The sequence below is a fragment of the Physella acuta genome, unplaced genomic scaffold (assembly GCF_028476545.2).
Source record: "Physella acuta isolate Inbredline_101_S28 unplaced genomic scaffold, ASM2847654v3 ptg001628l, whole genome shotgun sequence".
NCBI classification, from domain to species: domain Eukaryota; kingdom Metazoa; phylum Mollusca; class Gastropoda; family Physidae; genus Physella; species Physella acuta.
In genome coordinates this window covers 109,331-131,412 of record NW_026733142.1, presented here as the reverse complement: position 1 = coordinate 131,412, position 22,082 = coordinate 109,331, and the positions used below count along the sequence as shown (strand labels likewise).

The 22,082-nt window shown below is 40.7% G+C and overlaps 2 protein-coding genes across 3 annotated transcripts in view; one reads left to right on the top strand and one right to left on the bottom strand.

The window, feature by feature from the left end:
* Nucleotides 1-767: 767 nt before the first annotated feature.
* Nucleotides 768-22,082, top strand: part of LOC131929438 (mitochondrial inner membrane protease subunit 2-like) — an 86,414-nt gene continuing 65,099 nt past the window's right edge. Inside the window, exons 1-3 of the mRNA XM_059285647.1 lie at nt 768-916; nt 4,716-4,860; nt 5,179-5,279. Coding sequence (XP_059141630.1) covers nt 4,750-4,860; nt 5,179-5,279 — 212 coding nt within the window. The 5' untranslated portion in view covers nt 768-916; nt 4,716-4,749. The remainder of the gene's footprint in view (nt 917-4,715; nt 4,861-5,178; nt 5,280-22,082) is intronic.
* Nucleotides 8,730-22,082, bottom strand: part of LOC131929437 (leucine-rich repeat-containing protein let-4-like) — a 31,259-nt gene continuing 17,906 nt past the window's right edge. For both annotated transcript variants that reach the window (XM_059285645.1, XM_059285646.1), the window contains exons 2-4: nt 14,252-15,059; nt 11,951-12,086; nt 8,730-10,824 (exon numbers count right to left, since the gene is read on the bottom strand). In XM_059285645.1, coding sequence (XP_059141628.1) covers nt 8,971-10,824; nt 11,951-12,086; nt 14,252-14,661 — 2,400 coding nt within the window. In that variant the 5' untranslated portion in view covers nt 14,662-15,059 and the 3' untranslated portion in view covers nt 8,730-8,970. The remainder of the gene's footprint in view (nt 10,825-11,950; nt 12,087-14,251; nt 15,060-22,082) is intronic.

Here is a 22,082-nt window from a genome sequence, read left to right as displayed (position 1 = left end):
ATATTTAAATAATTACAATGATAGTATGATACCTTATTTATATTAACAAATCAATATTATTATTTATTATATTCATTATTGAAAACCCTTAAGATTGTTGTTGTGTCTTTTATTTATAATATCAGTTCAACTTATTTTCCATTGAACTCTACTTCAGTTGAATACAACTATAAAAAGATCTTTCTTTGAGTGGTACGGATCCAAAATCTGTACCATATTACAAAATCTAATGAAATGAAAAGTGAACTGTCTCGACTCAGACTTTAGAAACATAAGTGCATTCGATTTAAAACTAAAAACTCATCACTATACAACCGATTAAACACCGCGGTAATAACACAAATTAGAACTTACACAATGAAAAAATAAATTAGATCTCCATACTTCTGCGATTCCTGCTATTAACGATGTTCTAATTTTTAAGTAGCGTGTCAAAAAACCTTTAGTTTACCTAAAAAATAGTGATCATTTTTTTCAAATACCTAAAAGGTTCTCGAGACTTAATTTAACTTAAATTGGCTCGGTCTACTGTAGTCTACACATTACAAGGTAGATGCGGTCTTAAAAAAATTATTATTCAATAAGTCATCTCAAATTTGTGGAATCTAGATATTTCTAGATCTATAATCTAGATCTAGATCTAGATCTATATATTCTAGAATCTAAATATTTTTCACAAAACACAATGATCAAAGAGAGGGTAAAATAAATATGAATTGATTTTGTTTCAGCAAGGGAAATCACTCTAAAAATTTAAAATTGCCAATGACATTGGAGTTTGTGTACCTCAGTGTCAACACAAACATTTTAAACGTATTTTGAGTGTAGTATATTGGTTTAGATATTAGTTAGAGTTTAAAACATGTTACTCTTGTTCAAATGGACTTGTTTAATACGTTTTTTATAACTAAATACCGTGAGTATATTAAAAATTCATTTTTCGCTTAAGTGAGAACAATCGAACTCTTGCTAACTTACCGGGCAACTTCATTTAATTTAGATTTTTATTTAAAAGTATTTTAACACTTTATCTAGATTCTAGATCTAGATCTAAATCTAGATCTAGAACTAGATCTAGAATCTACATCTAGAATCTAGTAAAAGTAGCTAGAATACTAGATCTAGATCTAGAATCTAGTATCTAGCATAAATCTATATTTCTAGATCTAGAATGTAGAATCTAGAATCCAGAGTTTCTTCCAGGCATCTCTTCGGGGGGGGGGGGGGGGGGGGGGGGGAGGGGGGGGGGGGGGGCTAAGCCCCCCCGAAAAATTTTTACCGCCCCCCGAACGGAATGAAATTTATATAATTTATATAGAAAATATATACTTTTAACAGTGTCCGCCCCCCCGAAGAAAGTTTACCGCCCCCCCCCGAAAATTTCAAGTGCCCCCCCGGAGAAAAAAGTTTGGAAGAAACACTGCTAGAATCTAGAATTCTAGATCTACATCTAGAATCTACATCTAAAATCTAGATTTAATAACTAAATCTAGACCTCTAGTTAGATTTAGATGTACTCTAAACTCTAAAGTCTAGCTCTAAAATCTAAAACTAGAGATACTGATAGTCTAGATCAGGGGTCTCCAAACTTTTCAGCTCGAGGGCCGCATCCAAATTTCAGTTCGGGGGCCGGTTTCTTCCAGGCATGTTGTGATTTTTCTGAGCAAAGTTCCTCAGCCATCACCAACAAACATTTTTTCCGTGGACAAAAAGATCTCCGTGGGTCGGTCGAGAGGACATCGCGGGCCGTAGTTTGGAGACCCATGGTCTAGATTATCTAGATCTATATTTAACTATATTATATTAGGCCTATACTATATAATTATTCGCTTGGAATGGATCATTGATCATATTTATCAGGGCATGGGTTTACCTACTGCATGAAAGCCTTGATGAGTGTACGTTAATCACTCATCGTAAATAGTGAGGCAGAACACAATTCCGTGACCGCCAAGATGTAAGGGATGTAGAGGAACGCTCTAGAGCAGGGGTTCCCAACCTTTGTTTACTCTAGAGTACATTCTAAAATATCGGTAGGGTGGCGGGCACCACCTATTTTAAAACTCCTTCCATAACTTGTCATTTTCCCATATATGTACATGTACCCGTATATGTACATGTACATGTACATATACATGTACTCAAATAAATAATTTAAAAAAAAAAAATTGAACTACAATATAATATCAATGACAATGTTATAACGCAAGTCTGTTCTGCCTTATATGCATAAATATATTATAACAAGAACTATAACTATCTCCTGGCTCGCCGCTAGATAAGTTGGGACAAGTATCGAACATATTTCATAAACCTAGGCAATAAAAAAAAAATTAAAACTGTAACAAATGAATAAAAATAAATCATATTTTAAATTAATGTTTATGAAAAAAATTCTGTCTCTGTCGAATAGTGAGAGGCGGGCACATACGAATCGTTCAGCGGGCGCCATGGCGCCCGCGGGCACAGGGTTGGGAACCCCTGCTCTAGAGAGCCTCCGGTTACACTACCGCAGGGGTGCTGCATACGGTCCTTGGCTGTTTAAAACTAACGTAAGTACCCTGGTGCTCAAAGGATAACCCAGAGCGCCAAATAACATCCTAAAACAATGATATAGATGGCATCATTCGCTTAAGTGACATAAATCAACAGGATTTTTTCTTTAACATGTAGAAATAAATTATTTGACGTGTGGCTGATGCAATTTGTTAGCATCACTAATGGTGTATTATTAGATGCTCGATCTCAATTTCTGATTGGATCGTCTAAAAATAGTTGCTAATTGCATCATTTGCAAAGTGACGAAACTGTACAGAAGGATTTCCTCGAGTTACAAATTTATTTTTAGAAGTGTGACTTTTATTTTTAGATTTGAGTTGCCCTTCACTAATTAATTTTTACGGAAATATTTTCATTATTTCTAGAACTGTAGGCTTTGGAATTGTTTGGATTTTTTTTATGGACAAAAGGAAACAACCCAGTTAATAATCTAACCCTTGGTTAATTTATCTGATTATTCAAAAAAAATGTTATTACAGGGCCCTCAGCGGCCTATGTGAGCCTTTGGGGGCTGAAACTGAAATTTTTGTTCGCAGCTTAACCCCTCACCACCCTCCAAATGGTCAGGTTAGTAGGAAGGGCCCCCTGTTCTACCACACCATATCATCTAAAGTACAAGCCAATCATTATTTTACATTTAAGCCTTATTCAGTGTAAAGTACAGTTTGTCTAGTTTCGACTGTCTTCTCTTCTCAGCAGAACAGTGAAAAAAAAATTAACATAAAAACGCCTCGATGCAATATGGAAAGTAATTTTTAAAAATATTAATTGTCCCTGACAAAAATGACTAAATTAGGTCTAATTGGTAATTGAACATTATATTCATTTTGATGTTTAAAAATGTTTTTTTTTTTAAAATTGTTTTTGTAACTTATTGGACAGCAAGACAATAGGAAAGAGATCTCAAGACATAGAATTCATAGATCTTCCAATTCTAAAAAGTTTGCTGTATTGTAATTAACAAACAGGTCATTGCTCAGAAGTATGCATAAATAATCTCTAGAGATATGATAGATATAATTGAACATGAGATATTTTTAAGATGATTATTGTAACAGTTTTGATAATATCTACTTCCAAATTAAATTTTGAATTATTAATACCGAACTTTTGAAGTTTTTTTAATCATCTATAGAGATGCTACCGAATGCTTGTCAGATGAAATTTTGTAAAATTTCATAAAACACAGAGGCTTTAAGTCACTTGAAAGTGACAGGACAAAACAGACAATAATACAACCTGAACATGTTACATAAACAGTAGAGCAATGTCCTTCAGTTAGACAGACCAACATTGACTCAAATATCTCATTCTTCTTTTACCACCTGTGATACCACCTGTAATACCACCTGTAATACCACTTGTAATTACCACCTGTAATACCACCTGTAATACCACCTGTAATACCACTTGTAATTACCACATGTAATACCAACTGTAATACCACCTGTAATACCACTTGTAATTACCACAAATAATACCACCTGTAATACCACCTGGCAGAAGATGCTGTTGGTCTGTCCTGTGACAAAAAGTTGCCAGAAAAAATGCAACATGAGCTCAGCTCTTCTGGTCGTTTGTTTCTCTTCTCAATATTGTGGCAAAGTTTTTCGGCCAGCTTTTTGTGGGCTCACCAGACCATGCTTTTTTTGCCACTCCAAGTTATCTCATCTTGCAGCAAGGATTGTTTCTAACTACATATTTAGATCATTTGTTCCTGTTTTAACTTACCCTACCAAGCTAAACTTGGATCCTCCATCTTTTTCCAATATACCCCAACAGCATATTGAAATTATACGTTCTTGTCAATGGACTGTTAAAAAACTTTACCTAGCTTAACCTCTCACAACCCTCAAAATGGTCAGGTTAGCAGGAAGGGCCCTCCTGTTCTACCACACCATATCATCTTAAGTACCAGGCAATCATTATTTTACATTTAAGCTGGGGTCCGGCAACAACCGTACAACTCCAACCTGTGTGTTTGACATAAATTGTTTCTTCTTAATTTTTAATATTGTATGTTTTGTTATAGGAGAATTTACCAAAAGATGAAACATCCACTTGTCTTATTCCTCATTACTTATTTTTTGCTTGCCGTAACCACAGCCAATCCATGTACTACACTATCACCTCAAACTATTTCCTGCTTCCTACAGGTGCCTTAAGTCTCTCCAACCTTTGATAAACAGAATGTCTTGGATAAGGCGTATAGTGAAAGGGGCCTTTCTTTTTATCCCGCCATACATGGCTTTCACAGATCTCTTCTATGCTGTTCGAACTGTAGATGGTGTTTCTATGCAGGTATTTAAAATGTGTATGTTTGGTGTATAATTTATATCTGTATTTTAGCCTGGGAGAATCACATACAGAAAGGCAGCTTAAAATAGCTAAATTGTATGCAGATAACATATTTTCTTGTACTTTGTGGTGAAGCTAATGATTATTGCAAGTGTTAAATTAGAAATATATGTAATTACTGAATGAGACACTTAGATTGATTTTAATTTTAACAGCATAACTGTTGATTTGATTGGCACAATCAATTTTATTAAAACAGTTATCTGTTCAACTGTTTACATATCTGATATCCCGTACTTATCCACTAATACTTCCCCTCAGCCAACCCTGAACCCTGATGGATTTAACACAGACTTTGTGCTGTTGGATAGGTGGGCAGCCACAAGCCTGCAGTTTGAAAGAGGGGATGTTGTATCTCTTATGTAAGTACATTTTACTAAATTAAACTCAATTTTTGGTTATCATTTATTTTTTTAAAAAGAAAGAGAAATGCTTACATTATCTTTGAAGTTTAACATAGAAGCTTAGGTTTAGTAACACTGTGGGAAAACGTTTCTGTAAGGTAGATATACATTTGCCAGGGGAAGTAATAAGTAAGTTTAACGGTTTATGGTAAATATTACGGGTTATCTCTCTTTCTTTTTTATTCCAAATTTTAATTTAAATTTTTTTATCAGTAATGCATGTTAGTTCTTCTCTGATCTTTATCTTCATAAATATGTTATTAAGTCTTAGCAAAGAAATTCTTTTCATTTCACCTTACTTATTTAATCTCTAGAATTTATAGACAGTTAACATGAGATTTGAAATTGATTATAAACTATAAACCCTAAGGATAGCTCTGTTAAATTGCATTCTCCTTATTTTTTTTTTTTTAAAATACATAACATCACTAAACAGCACATGGTCAATCCACGTCTTTGTATTCTTGGGCGGAGATTCTTGCAATTGAACAATCTTCAGTGGGAAGTGTTTGATCTTCGTTGTGTCGTTTTGAAGTGGTGTCAATTGGTTAGTAGTTTTGCGTGAAGTGGGGGGTGTCAATGGAACTATAGTTGCTGAGCTGGTATTGTATCGATGATGTAGCGGGCTGTTGAGGTATCGTGATGATGATGTAGTGGGTTGTTGAGGTATCGTAGATAGCTGTAGTCTTTGTTGTTGATGGTAGCACAGGATGAGTTATCAAAGTGTGTTGTCTTTGGTCTTGTAGTGGTAGATTGGGTTATGTCTTTTAGTTGCAAATGGCCCATGAGTATGTGAGGAGAGTTCGTAGTGTTGGAGGGTTGGTTAGTCTTGAATTTCTTGAGTTTGGGATGACCAGTTAAAAGTAAATTTTTTTGGGTGGTCGAGAGTTGATTTGTTGTTGATTGGTAGATGGGGTTGAGTAATCGTGTGTTGGAAATGGCATGTTGAGAATGTTGAGTAGTAGCGATGGTAGAATAGTTTATTTGGATAATGTTTTTGAGTATTTAAGAGATGAATAATCGTAGGTTGTGAAATTTGAGTTGAGTTAATAGTTCGTTGAGATTATCGTAAGTTAGATGTTGTTGTGACGGAACACCCTACCTAGGATTGCTTCTAGGTAGGCATCATCTAGCTGAAAAATTGGAATAGATGATAAGCCACCCGTGCATTAAAGCCTAATTAAGTTTTACTATGTAAGCTGAGATGATTATGAGAATAATTATGCAAATAGGTTATACTAATAAAATTATACAAACTAAGACAGGGGTAAGAATTAGAAATGTAGTTTATTAAAACAAATTTGATGAAACAAGAATTATAGTTAAAAAAGCACAACATGGCTGCTGTTGCTAGGATATGGCAGTGGAAATATTGCAAAAAAGTCTTATAGCTACACTGTTCATAGCTACACCCTTCACTCACACTTTCAATGTTGGGCACAATGTCACGTAAGCTTTAATTCTATATACATTACACCATACATCAACCATTGTTTCATTTAAGCAAACAGTCAAATTATTCATGTCATTTTTAGCACACCATAACAACACATTCAATTGGTTTAAAGTTCTCATTCAATTAACTGTATACAATGAATAAATGTATAAGATATAAATATAAAAAACAAGCTGTACCAAATGATTAATCCTTTATTGGTTGTACATTAAATAGTTTAAATAGTAGATATGATCACATGAAGATATAGTATTATTGGAAGGTGTGTTACTTAAGACTTTGGTGGTAACTAAAGTATCATCTCCAGTTTTTTTTGTAGGTTGTGGGCTTGGGATAGTATTAGTGTTGTATGCTTGTGGGTTAAGGCTGTAGGTCTGTGGACTTAGGGCTGTAGTTTGTGGGCTTGGGATAGTATTAGTGTTTGAGCTTGTATGCTTGTGGACTTAGGGCTGTAGTTTGTGGGCTTGGGATAGTATTAGTGTTTGAGCTTGTATGCTTGTGGGTTAAGGCTGTAGGTCTGTGGACTTAGGGCTGTAGTTTGTGGGCTTGGGATAGTATTAGTGTTTGAGCTTGTATGCTTGTGGGTTAAGGCTGTAGGTCTGTGGACTTAGGGCTGTAGTTTGTGGGCTTGGGATAGTATTAGTGTTTGAGCTTGTATGCTTGTGGGCTAAGGCTGTAGGTCTGTGGGCTTAATGTTGAAGGTTTATGGGCTTAAGGTTGTAGTTTGTGGGCTTGGGATAGTATTAGTATTACGTTAGTTTGAGTTTGTGTGCTTAGAGTGGTAGTTGAGGTGTGTGGGCTTAAATCTGTAGGTTTGGTATTGTGGGCTTAGTGCTGCAGTTGTGGGCTTAGGGCTGTAGGTTTGTGGGCTTAGATCTGCAGGGCTTAGATTGTTGGGCTTGGACCGTGGGATTTTATAATTTACAGGCTTTCTATTTTTATCATCTTCGGGTGATCTCAAATTCGTATTAGCTGGTTCTAATTGATTAATGTGCATCACTGTTCTGAGTATGTAGTAGACCCTAGCGTCTGATATATCTGCTGGGTCAGGGCTAATATAGAACAACATATAGCTTGAAGTTTTCTTTTCATATGTTGCAAAATATTTGCATGTGCTAAGTTTAAGGAGACGCTTGCTGTATTGTTTTACATGGAGTTGTTTATTAAGTGCATGTTTTTATATGCGAGAATTCCACTTTGTGAATTTATTGTTATCTACTGTGGTGATTTTTTTTTTTAAATTTAAAATTTCATTTCATTATCCATTTGAGATCATGTTTTTAGCTAGAAACCTACATGTATTATCTGAAACCATATATATATATATATATATATATATATATATATATATATATATATATATATATATATATATATATATATATATATATATATATATATATATGAAAAATATAAATTAGGTACGTTAAAATGATTATCAAGTGAATCTTGTGATATGGAACCATGACTACATATAACGTAACAGAATTTGTCACATCTAAAATCACATTATCTTTAGCTCTAACACTAGCTTTAACCCTAAGCCTATAATTAAATGTCTTTAGCTGTAACTCTTACCCTAAACCTGACCCCACTCCTGACACAAGCGATAGTCATCACCAGTGGCACAGACAGAATTAAAAAAACAACAGCATTAATATGATATCGTATGGTCCTGTGGCTTTAAGAGACAAACCAATAATTGTATACAAGCTGTGAACTAAATTTTTATAATCCTAGGGTGTCAAACTTAGTGCAAAAAATAATCAGTCGTAAAGTACAAAACAATGAGTCACCTCAGTTTGTTGTGATCCATATTTTCAGGCTGACTTTGGAGATCTAACACAAAATAATAATTAATTAATTAATGTACATTATTTACATGTTTCTACGCTAATGGTGGTATAGAATTGTGGATATACAAGCTGTAGTTTTTTTAGAGGGTGGGGTAGGGGGGGGGGGTGGGGGGATTCTTATTTACAAATCGTTCAGCAATGGATGTGATGCATATAAAACACCGGTCCTATCATTGTTGGAATAATGTAATCTTTAAAGAAAAAATCTTTTATAGTGATCTCCCCTTTTTGTAGATTTTATCATACTTCGCCCGATTTTAAGAAATTCAGGTTTTCTGGGGATCGTTCTAGAGATCGTAGTTTTGTTTTAGCCGTTCGCTTGGTTTTTTTAAACACTTCAAATCTGAGAGTTTGTCAACAACGCCGTCCTTGAGGATGTCAAGGGGGTGCTGGGCGCGGCGGGCGGCAGCGCCTCCAAGGGAATGTTCGTCTTCTCCTCCTCGGCCAGCGGGTCCAGGTAATCCTTGCGGTGCCGGACCTTCCGCACGACCAGCACCACCGCCACCAGTAGCAGCACCCCGAACACCGAGGCCACCCCCGCCCCCACCTGCGTCTTGCTGACGCGGACGATTCCGTCTGCGCGCACCACCTGCACGTCCTGCGTGGTGGTGTAGTTGTTGCACTGGATGGTGTGCACCGCTTTGTATACCAAACACACCTGGTAGGTCGTCAGCGGTTTGAGACCCGTGATGGTGCATTTGTGCACGGAGGCGTGAAGCGAGACGACGTCGAACCCGTTGAGGGTGGATTGGTCCGGTTTAGGCTCCTCGGCAGTATTGACCTCAGTGTCCGTTGTTTCGGTGGGGTTGGGTATGGAGAAGAGTTCTTTGTAAAAAAGCTGGAAGTCCGACATTTGGTTGCGCGGGATGGAACCCTTCCAGGACAGGGTGATGTAGTCGTTGCCGACTTTGGCGTCGGAGATGGTGAGGGGTTTGTTGAGCACACGAACTGTGGTGGCGGTGACGTCCTCGTTGAGCGAGTTGACGGCCCGGCAGATGTACGTGCCGCTGTCGGTGAGGGTGAGGGATTTTATGTACAGGGTGTTCTCGTCTAGTAGATCCGGTGGTTTGATGGAGTCGTCTTTGGTGGGGGTGTATGAGGAGTTGAGCTGGCGACCCCCGGGGAGGTGCCAGGAGATGCTGGGGGTCGGCACGCCCAGGCCGTGGCACTCCAGCCTGAGTTCATCGCCCACGCTGGCGTTGATGGATGGCGGATACAGAGGGAGGGTGGTGGGCGGGCAGGTGGGGGAGAAGTACTGCATAGGTAGCTGGATGAGAGGCAGGCTGGAGTTTCCTGCCGGGAAGAAACAGGAAACCCGACCGGGCTCGCTGATGTAAGTTCTGTTTGGGACGATCTCTATCGTCATGGTGCTTGTGGATGGTACGGCGAAGTCTGTGGATGATGAAGGGAAGCCTGTAGATGATATGTGGTCAGTGGATGGTATGTGGTCAGTGGATATGTGGTCTGTGGATGGTATGTGGTCAGTGGATATGTGGTCTGTGGATGATATGCTGCCTCTAGGCTGGTAGTGGTGCTCCAGGCTCAGCTCCTGCCGCAGCCAGTAGACGTTGCAGTCGCAGAGCAGCGGGTTGTGGTGGAGGTGGAGGTCGACCAGCGACGGCAGGGACTGGACGATCTGCCCGGGGACGGCCACCAGACCGTTGTTGTGGAGGAGGAGGTGACGCAGCAGGGGGAGCGACGTGAACGCCGAGGGGTGGATGTAGATGAGGCGGGGGTTGTCGTGGAGCTGCAACGTCCTGAGGTTGGTCAGGTTGTGGAACGCTGACCTCTCGACCACTTTCAGCCTGGGCATGAAGCTGAGTGAGATCTCCCCGACCCCCAGGGAGGAGAAACTAAACGAGGCGAGTCTCTCTATGGACGTGCCGTCCAGCAACAGGATGTTGATACCAGACACGGCGCGGAGGGCTTTACTCGGAACTTCCCGGAGGTTGGAGTTCCCGGACAGGTTGAGGAGTCTGAGGCTGTGCAAGCCGTTGAGGGAGTTGTCCGGGATGTCACGGAGAGAGTTGTCGGACAGGTCCAGATGCTGCAGACGGCTGAGCTTGTTGAAGGTGTCGTTCTCCAGCCACGCCACCAGGTTCTTGCCCGCGTGCAGCCGCTGGAGGGAGGTCAAGGACAGGAACCACTCACGCTTCAGCTGGTACAGGTCGTTCTCGTCCAGCCTTAGCACCTGGGGAGGAGACAATGGTGGCTGAGATCTACTGGTGTAGTTCACACCTGTTTATGTATGCGCTTTAATAAAGACACACTGATTTAATTCACACCTGCTTATGTATGCGCCCTAATAAAGACTCACTGGTGTAGTTCACACCTGTTTATGTATGCGCCCTAATAAAGATCACACCTAATCAATGCACACCTTTGTATGTGTATGTGCCCTTATAACGTTTTCACCTAATTAAATTCACATATTTGTATTGCTATGCGCCCTAATATAGATCTCGCCCAATTAAATAACACCATTTCATTTGATCTTATAAAAAGCTCACCTATATATTGCACACCTTTGTATGTGCTTCAAAAGCTCTATAGTTGTATAGTAATACTAGATATTGAAACGTATGTACTATTAAGTACTCATTAACCCATCACTAAGGTTTTTCGATACCATAACCTCCACAACCCGAGTTCTATCCCTAGCCTTAACCCTGACTAAAATAATTATACCGGCAGAAAAAAAATAATGAATTTTAAAAAGCTGTATAACTGTAAGCTAATATTTACACTATTCCCTTTTAGTTAACTCGTTTTGGTTTCTATTGATTATTGACTGCAGAAATAACAGCCCGCACATACTTAGTGCGTTGTTAATGTCTGTGTGTGTGTGTGTGTGAATCAATGCGTGTCTTAAATTAGTCTCATTCATTATCTCCATAACTTGATTAGCCTATCATTGAACCTTCTTATTGAATGCGGGCTGGGGGGGGGGGGTGGGGTAACAGTATGGTTGACAGTTATACAGTTATACTAAATTAGGTTAACATAAACCTCATAGTACTTTTAGAGAATGACAAAACCCTTGTATTCAATACAATTTTCATGGATTTACAAATAACCAAACCTCTTTAAATATACCCGCCAGTTCCATTTTGATTTTAAAAAAATATATTCCGTTTCTTATTCCGTATCGGCATACATTGTTAGTATTGCTAGTAACGATACTTTACTCTTTAGAGCTAGATTTTGAAGCCAGTATCATTGTTGGCGATACTCCACTTTCGTATTCGGTGCTATGACTTACAAAGTACCAGCACCACCCCCTACCCCTATGTTTGTGCTGACGCCACAATACTGACCTCTAGGTTGAGCAGTCCACTGAAGGCGTGCGTGTCCACCCGTCTGATGATGTTGTGAGCCAGGTCCAGCATCTTGAGGTCACCCAGACCGCTGAAGCTGCCGTGTTGTAGGGAGGACAGGGCGTTGTCGGCCAGTCTGGGGAGACAGATGGGGGACATGGGGTTAACATGTGGGACCTGGGGTTAACATGTGGGACATGGGGTTAACATGTGGGACATGGGGTTAACATGTGGGACATGGGGTTAACATGTGGGACATGGGGTTAACATGTGGGACATGGGGTTAACATGTGGGACCTGGGGTTAACATGTGGGACCAGTGGTTAACTGGGGCCTGGGGTTAACTGGGACCTGGGGTTAACATGTTTGATCTGGGGTTAACATGTGGGACCTGTGGTTAACATGTGGGACCAGTGGTTAACTGGGGCCTGGGGTTAACTGGGACCTGGGGTTAACATGTGGGACCTGGGGTTAACATGTGGGACCTGGGGTTAACTGATGTGGGACTTGGGGTTAACATGTGGGACCTGGGGTTAACATGTGGGGTTAACACGTGGGACCTGGCAGAGGCGTAGAGAGGGGGGGCGGGGGGGGGGGGGGGAACATATGTCCCCGGGCGCCGACCTTAGGGGGGGGGCGCCAAATTGAAAGTTTGAGGGGGGTGCAAATGAAAAGTTCGAGGGGGGGGGGGGTGCGTGCAAATGAAAAGTTCGAGGGGGGGGGGTGCAAATCGAAAGTTTGAGGGGGTGCAAATGAAAAGTTCGAGGGGGGGGGCGTGCAAATGAAAAGTTCGAGGGGGGGGGGGGGGTGCAAATCGAAAGTTTGAGGGGGTGCAAATGAAAAGTTCGAGGGTGGGGGCGTGCAAATCGAAAGTTTGTCCCCAGGCGCCGGGAAGGGTCGCTACGCCTCTGGGACCTGGGGTTAACATGTGGGATCTAGGGTTAACTGATGTGGGACCTTGAGTTAACTGATGTGGGACATTGAGTTAACTGATGTGGGACCTGGGGTGAACACGTGGGACTTGGGGTTAACATTTGGGATCTAGGGTTAACTGATGTGGGACCTTGAGTTAACTGATGTGGGACCTGGGGTGAACACGTGGGACTTGGGGTTAACATGTGGGATCTAGGGTTAACTGATGTGGGACCTTGAGTTAACTGATGTGGGACCTGGGGTGAACACGTGGGACTTGGGGTTAACATGTGGGATCTAGGGTTAACTGATGTGGGACCTTGGGTTAACTGATGTGGGGCTTGGGGTTAACTGATGTTGGACCTGGGGTTAACTGATGTGGGCCCTTGGGTTATTATGTGGGACCAGGGGTTAACTGATGTGGGACCTAGGTTTAACTGTTCTGGGACCTCGGTTTAACTCATGTGGGACCTCGGCTTAACAGATGTGGGACAAATATGGGACCAAGTGTTAACATATACGGAACCTTGGGTTAATTGACATGCGACCTAAGATGAGATCACGGGTTAACAGGAGTGTTAGCTCAGGTTAACCAGTCTGTGTGTCGCGAATGGGACTGGAGTTAAACACTTATCAACCAATGTGGGTGGGTGTAGTGGGAACGACGTTAACGCCGAGCCTCTCATGAATGACATGCGTGGGTGCTAAAGCGTGGCCAGAATGGGGTTAATGGCGACCATATGGTAGGGATCAGGGGGCGCTTGTGTGAGACAGGCGTACACACAGGGAGGTTATGAAACTAATGACACGTGACATGGGGGGGGGGGGGGGGCTACAGGATTTAAACGGTACCCACGTGATGTTGGTTGGAGTTGGTAAACAAGTTTTTTTTAAATAGAGATTCCAGGCTGATTCTGTGTAGTTGTGTGGTTTGGAAAAGGCGTACCACAAGTCTAGGTTTATGGTTTGAGTTTTAAAGACGTTAAGTGGTATGACGTAATACACTTTACAATGCGGGAGGTTCGGTTATTCCGTGCTTAAGGGTGTAAGGTTAAGTTTATGGTTTTCGTTATTTCTTAATGGTACACATTTTAAGTCAACTCGGCTCTGATTGATGGGTACCTGACTCACTTTAGGAGAAAAGGCGATTGGGCATAGCGTTGACCACACCATCCTTTCATAAGCCGTGGCCAAAAACCATATGAACTGTACTTCATTTGCCCTATAGATCGTTTGTTCGGATAGGCATAGGGGAGCTTGACTGACTAGATAGCACAGTTTAGGGGATATGCTCAAATACCCAGTGGTTGGGTCGTTAAGTCTGATTTGAGATGGCGTAGTTTAATGACGGGTTTGGGTTGCTAGGTTTGTAAGGGTAACTCAACTGACCTGAGATGCCGTAGCTTGCTGACGTGCTCAAAGACCCAGTGGTTGTCCAGCTGCTTCATCCAGTTGCTGGAGACGTCGAGGGCCAGCAGCTCGGGCAGCTGGGGCAGGTAGCTGAGGTTCTGCAGCTTGTTGTGGGACAGGTCCAGCACCTGTGTCCCGCTGGGCAGCAGCGCCGGGAACTCCACCAGCCCCGACCTCGAGCAGTTGACCACCAGGAGGGGGCGGGGGGTGTCCAGTTCCGGGAAGACCTGGAGGGCGCAGGAGCACATTTTGGGGCAGGCGGGCGCCTGGGTCTGGGTTTTGTTGTCCGGGTCGTCGTCGTCACGGGCGCCGAGGGCGGAGTAGAGCTCGGCGCCCTCGATGGACGCCCCGAGCATAGCGACGAGGAGCCAGGCCAGCAGTGACGTCATGACGGGGACCAACCATTCATGTCCTGATGTCGATGGTTTGGATGTATGAACGGTTGTCTTGGCTCGCCGCTCACTTAATTAAAATTATATCCGTGTGTCAAGTTGTTAATTGCTTGGTGGTAATTTGCTGTTGTTCATTGACCGTTCGGTCTCATGTGTCTTCGCGGTATCTATGTGACGTCAGTGACATCATGACGTCAAGCGTTGTAGGAGGGTCGGTCCACCCCGACCCCGGGGTCATGTTAACATTGGTCATCGGCCGGCGGACGTCTGCCGTCTGCTGAGCACATGAGTCGTCTGCTAGAGGGGCTTGCTCGAGGCTAACTCGGTCGTATCAGTCCAGCCACACTGGCGCTGTACTTCTCGCTTCTCGTTGTGTCACAGTCTGAGGTTTTAAACTGCTGGGAAGTGAACAAAATGGCAATGTTTAGTCAGTTTTAGAAAAAGATAAGAAATAGTCAAATAACTTTTCAAGGCTTTTTGCATGAGACAATTACTTGAATAAAATAAATCAGAGATATGTTTTGATGAGTTATGGTTTTGCTGGTGACCGGTTTTGCTTTTGTTAAAAATAATTATAACTTCTGGAATATTTCTTCGCTTTTTTTTTTGGAACCATCAAGCTAGGTTGTATTTATTTGCAGTCAGTTTTGAACTTTAAAAAAATGTACTTTCCCAGTGTCTCATGTGTTTGTAGGGACATATTTTGCATTGTATCTTACTCGCTGTTATAAAGACATGCTTATGTTTCCATGCTAGTCTTTTGAAAGATACAACCGTACACGTTGTATTATATGGATTGCGCATTCAGCCACGCATGTAATCTCATACATCTAGCAAAAACTGGTTGCGAATCTTGCTGTACCTGGTGTTATCCCAAAAAACTTTATCAAAACATTTTTTTTTCGATACGGTCAGTCCTTACTCTCTTCTTGTTGCTCATTTAGATTTTAATGATGTAATTAAACATTAGTAAATACATAAATCAACAATGCACATAACGTATAATTTTTTTGTCGCGTTAATTTACATGACTCCTTTTCAATACCAAGAACAAATGTTTATCTATTTATATCAGTAATCAAACTTATTAATAAGAATATTCACACTAAAAAACTCCCTCTTTTCGATTACAACATTCTCACCTTTTACAAAAAAAAAATCCACTTTCAAAAAACATAATCACTTAGCAACAAAATACTACCCACTGTTGATAAATAAAAAAACCACTACACCGAACGCTGGGTTCTTAGACCGACCATCACGAGTGGTCGGTCAAGCATCGCTTCCAGCCAATGCGGGGTGAATATAGCACTTGCCTTGTTGAACAAAAAAAAACTGCACTAAACCTTCACTTTCAGGCAATAACAACCGTTTAAATAATGCTCAACAAATATTTTATTGCACGAAACTTTGTCCTCACTCAACGCAAACACTTGTCATTGAAAAAAAATACAAATATAAAAAAATATTGTAATAAACTTTTAAGTGCAGTAAAAATAATTTATAAAAAAACCTTTTAAAATAAAAGCTTTAGTCACATATTTTAGCGCACGCATATTTAATTGCACTAGAGTTTAATCTTACCTAGCTACACATTTAACTGCACACGGGTTTAACCTCACCTAGCCACACACATACCTGACTGCGTGAAAGTTTAACCTCATTTAACCACACACACTTAACCTAACCACACACACACTACTTGATGTAAGAATCAAGCACATGAGAACGAGACCGCCTGCTACAAGATAAAGCCCTAGACGTACAACGCTTTCACTACAACACTTGTAAGAAACGATGTAGTAGTTTATCGGTGGTTGTCGTGCGCTGGTGTTGATGGTGCGTGGTGGTGTTTAGTCGAAAGATTGAAGAATGGTCGTTTTGTGCTGGTTTCGTTATTATCAGTGCCTCTAGGAAGACATGGACGCATAGAGTTGTTTTCGTTTGAGTTAGCGTTGTGTTAGCGTTTGTGTTCGTTACTGTTTTGGTTAGCGTAAGGTTCAACATACACTTGCATGCATCTCTAGACTGTCTTTAGAATTGGCAGGTCGACTTGCCCATTGGGTGTAATAATAAGAGAGAACCTTTACAAGTGTATTTACGCATTCAAGAAAAAAAGCTCATCTTCAAATATAAAAAAAAAACCCAATATAAATGACATTCGTAAAGTTGCTCAGTTTGTCTAATGTTTTTTGTGTGCTTAATAGATCCATGCCATTGATCGAGCTATTATTAAATGATTATCAGACGTTATTGATTTCAAATATTCATGTTTAAAAATTTCAACCATACACAATCGCTAAAACTGTTTGATTTTAAAAATATTTTTGTTGGTTTCGCTATGCCTTATTATTATTTTCAGAATGTACAAAAAAATTGTTAAGTGATTAGATCTCAACGCTTTCGGTATGTGACCAACACTTCAAAATAAAAAAACAACAACTCACAAATTTAAAAAAAAAAAATTCGCTTATCTCATAGTATGAATACATTAATCGATTTCAAACTGTTTCGATTTAAAAAAAAAAAAAGTTTTATTTACACGCATACAATTCAATGTCGACCGCATTATCAATATTTACTCACACAAATAAAAACAATAATCCATCCACGTCGTCTGTCCAATAGTTTGAACAGCATGGAGCAGTCTGCCCCGGCGGTAGGGCCTGCTACTCTGTAGGTTAGTGAACTCTGGAACCAAAACACAAGTCCCACAACTCGTGCTGGCACTAGACTAGTCTAGGCCGCTCATTAGCGAGGGGCGGCGGCAGATTGCCGTGTACTAATCTATTGATTGGGATCTACCTGCGGCGGTCGCGCAATGGGCTTATCCATAGTTCGGTCGCTGTGTAGGCTAGTGGTAAGGGAATTTAAATATAAGAATTAAAAGGCCTTTGTTGTTTTTTTATATATTTCTAAGAAAAAAAGCTTAATTGATTTTAAATTACACCGAATTCATGTAGCAAAAAAACCCTCACCCCCACACTCCATTACACTTCCAGCCGTATCTCCTACGTACGGATATACATAGGCAAATGTTGTATGACACAAACACAAATTCATGTATACAAAATTAGGTCTTGTGTAATGAGCGTTACACACAGTGGAGGAGGGGGTGGGGGATCTAATTCCGTGACGATATGCTACGATGGGAAAGGGGTTAAAGAAAATATACATAATCTTTATACATATATATATATATATATATATATATATATATATATATATATATATATATATATATATATATATATATATATATATATATATATATATACACTATATATATATATATATATATATATATATACATATATATATATATATATATATATATATATATATATATATATATATATATATATATATATATATATATATATACATATATATATATATATATATATATATATATATAAAGATATATGTAAATCATGAGCCATATCAGTAGCAGAATTTTATTATTAAATGAACCGTGCAATCAGTACGAATTTAATTAATTAGTAAAACAGAGGACCGTCGTATAGCAGACAAGAAATGGTATCAACATTCTACAACCACAACATCCACAAACAACAGCAAAAAAAAAAAGAAAAAAAAGAAAAAAAAAGAACACTGTTGAAATAGGTATTGTAACTGTAATGGGTCTACGTCTTGGTGCGATTAGAGTCGTTTTCCCTTCTCCACACATTTACTTACTTAATCAACGCTGTTGTTTTTCTTTGCTCACACTATAGCCGAAATCCAGAGCGTCCGATTTGACCCGAGTTTTAGGAATTATTTGGCTGTACTGGTTACATGACACGACCACTTAATTAAAATCTGACCCCCCACCCTACCACATTCCTACCCCCTCCACATTCCTCCCCCACCCTACCACATTCCTCCCCCTCCCCCACTGAGTTCAATATCTTTTTGATATAGAACATGATCCTCTTCCATTACTCCAGCTAGATCTAGTAACGCTTCCCGTCACAGGCGACTTCAACTGGATCATCGCCTGTATGGCGAGCGCCGTGGACGCCATGTCTGTTGGCGCTCGGTCGTGAACTCTATGGACAACGTGCGCGCTCATCTGTAGACGGTGCCCTCGTCTTGATCTTATCAGTTGGTCTTTATCGGTTGATTAGGGACTGTCTTTTCTTATTAACCGAGTTATTATTAGATCGAGAAAAAATTCGAACAGTTATTTGGATGTAAGCCAGGTGTATCAGGAAGTCATCAAGCGTGACTTTGTAAATATGTGGTTTATGTCAGTCTTAAGGTTGTGTGTTTATAAAGCGTGACTGTGTAAATATGTGGTTTATGTCAGTCTTAAGGTTGTGTGTAAATCAAGTATGACTTTGTAAATATGTGGTTTACTTCAGTTTTACAATTGTGTGTGTATCAACCTCACCGTCCTGCCAACCCTACCCTCCCCCACAACCTTCCCCTCCCATCAACCTCACCCTCCCACCAACCTTCCCCTCCCCCAACCTTACCCACTAGGCTAACGGTATTCTCCATTAAAACTCCATTATTATGGCCGCCGGTAACATTTGTTTCTATCGTTATCGGTCCTTTGTATTTTTTGATTGGTTATGTTTATGATGAATCTTAGTGAGGTCACAGCCAATGACCAAATCTAGAACAGCTTGTACATACAGTCCAACCCACGCATACAGAATGGCAGGGACAATGTCCCAACTGAGCTGCGTGGTCGCGCGGCCGCGCACTAGTTTTGAACCTGCCGCGCAGTCATTTTGTAAAATACAAAAATCTTTGTGTGAGACTTTTAGAACACCGCACACAGAATACACGTTGCACTTTAACTTTCTCCCCTACGGGACTTTGTGAAAAATTGTGTTTGCAACCCCGTGTTTTTTAAATTCTGGTGCCGTTTTGAGAACCTTTGTAATCAGTAATGTCATTCGTAGATAATTTTTGATTAAAAAACAAACAAACCTTGCCCTCGATTGTTATTTGGTTGGGGGGGGGGGGGGGTGTTACGGTGCGGTTATCGTTACTATTTTTTTTTTACAAATTGTGCTCCGAAGTTATATTATAACAAATAGTATGTTTAGGTGACATGCTTCGATTCATTTGTACCAAGTAGATAAATGCAGTGGCGTAGCGAGGTCGGGTGTCACCCGGTGCGCCACTTAATGGTGTCACCCCCCCAGAGGCATAGAGACCCTTCCCGGGGACAAACTTTCAAATTTTCGATTTGCACCCCCCCCCCCACCCCTCAAACTTTCGATTTGCACCCCCCCCCCCTCAAGTTTTCGATTTGCACCCCCCCCCCCCCCCCCTCAAACTTTCGATTTGCACACACACCCCCCCCCTCAAACTTTCGATTTGCACGCCCCCTCGAGTTTTTCTCTATATATTTTGCTATTTTTTGCCTTGGTGTCACCCCCCTAAATGGTGTCACCCGGTGCGGTCCGCACCCCCCGCCCCCCTCGCTACGCCCCTGGATAAATGTTTGAGAAACACTCTCTTAAGAGGGTACACCCAGAGTGTCCTTTGTAGAAAGTGGAGACCTATTTGAGAACCACTGTCTTAAGAGGGTACTACCAAAGTATCTTTTGTAGACAGTAGAAACCTTTTTAAGAACCACTGTCTTAAAAGGGTGCTACCAAAGTATCTTTTGTAGACAGTAGACACCTATTTGAGAACCACTGTCTTAAGAGGGTGCTACCAAAGTATCTTTTGTAGACAGTAGAAACCTATTTGAGAACCACTGTCTTAAGAGGGTGCTACCATAGTATCTTCTTTAGATAGTAGAAACCTATTTGAGAACCACTGTCTTAAGAGGGTACACCTAAAGTGTCCTTTGTAGACAGTAGAAACCTATTTGAGAGCCCCTGTCTTAAGAGGGTGCTACCAAAGTATCTTCTGTAGACAGTAGAAACCTATTTGAGAACCACTGTATTAAGAGGGGACAACCAAAGTGTCCTTTGTAGACAGTAACAACCGATTAGCGAACAGCTGCCCGCCCAGGGAACGTGAGAACAACTTGAGAACCTCTCGTTCTAAAGACTCGCGCTGATGTCACGGCATTCCAGGCATGGACTCAGCCTGGGGCGATTAAATAACAATGCACTAATTGAACTCTAGAACAACAGCACTCGTCAGAGTTGAAAAACACGTCGTGTTTGTAGTCGTGCACATGTTTCCGATACCCGCCCGAGTATTGACATTTGGTGGTGACTTTTTTTTTTAACGGAACTCGAGGGGGGATGATCGATTTGTTTCCTTGAGAGAGTACTCGTATTTAACGTTTTTCATTTTTTTTCACAACCTGAAGTGGACGTTTAGTCTGGAACTGGTTAAGACTCGCGAGTCTGCTAAACCTCCCGGGAGACGGTTAAGCTGCTGGGTGCTTAAGTGGAGGTTGGTAGCTTTGTGAGAGTTAAAAGTCTATTCGACTTTAAGTTTATTGAGACTGGTAACTTTGTGAGAGTTGAAAGTCTATTCAAATTTGCGGTAAATATTTGGTATTAGTTGAGAGCAATTTTAACATCCAAAACTTAAATTTATTACGGTATCAAGTCTGTATGGATACCGTGCTCGCTTTAACAGATCAAATCTACTTATTTATACTACCCTATTTATCTTCATAATCATTTCCGCTTTCGTACAACCACAGTGCAGAGATCACAGTTCAAATTCGAATTTAATTTCCCTTTCTCTTTACTTCGAACCACGTTATTCCATCACTCCACATCTCCTTTTCATTTCATCTTATCCACCATACATTTGGTCTTACATTTCCCATCTTCTCAATGGATTTCCAACGAGTTCTGCGGCACTTGCTAACCCAAAGCTAACCCTAACCCTTGCCCCGCGTTCATAGACCGGTTCGATGTTTCCTTGGGCGGCCTAGCCTTGAGTCTTGGCTAGTTAGAACATGTGGCGATACACGGTTGCTCTTGTTAACATTTCAGTCAGGCTTGTCGCTTTCAACGTCAGCCAAACTGGTTCGGTGACTGTTTGTGTGTGACTGATTGATGTTCATTGACTGAGGGAGGTGCATTGTTAGTAATTAAGTAGGCTATAAGCTTAATTCGGAATTGTCCAGATAAGCCCCGCCAAAAAGTTAACCCCCGCCACCAAAAAAAAAAAACAAACCTGGTTATAAAGCGTAAATTTGCACTTTTAGAATGTATTGTATAGGGTGAAATTGAGACATGTCATAGATAATTTGCATGAAAAGGTCGTTATTTTTGTACCTTTAATCTTAACCTAACCCCAACCCCAACCTTAACCCTAACCTAACTCTAGAACCGGGTAAGGAGTTATTTTTATGGCGTGCGTTTTTAATATTCAAATGTCTAGACATCAGAAATAAGTCATAAGTGGCGGGGCTTAACTTTTCGCCCGTGCACTTTTTGCATTAGTGGCGGGGCTTAACTGGATAAAATCACTACTTTTTA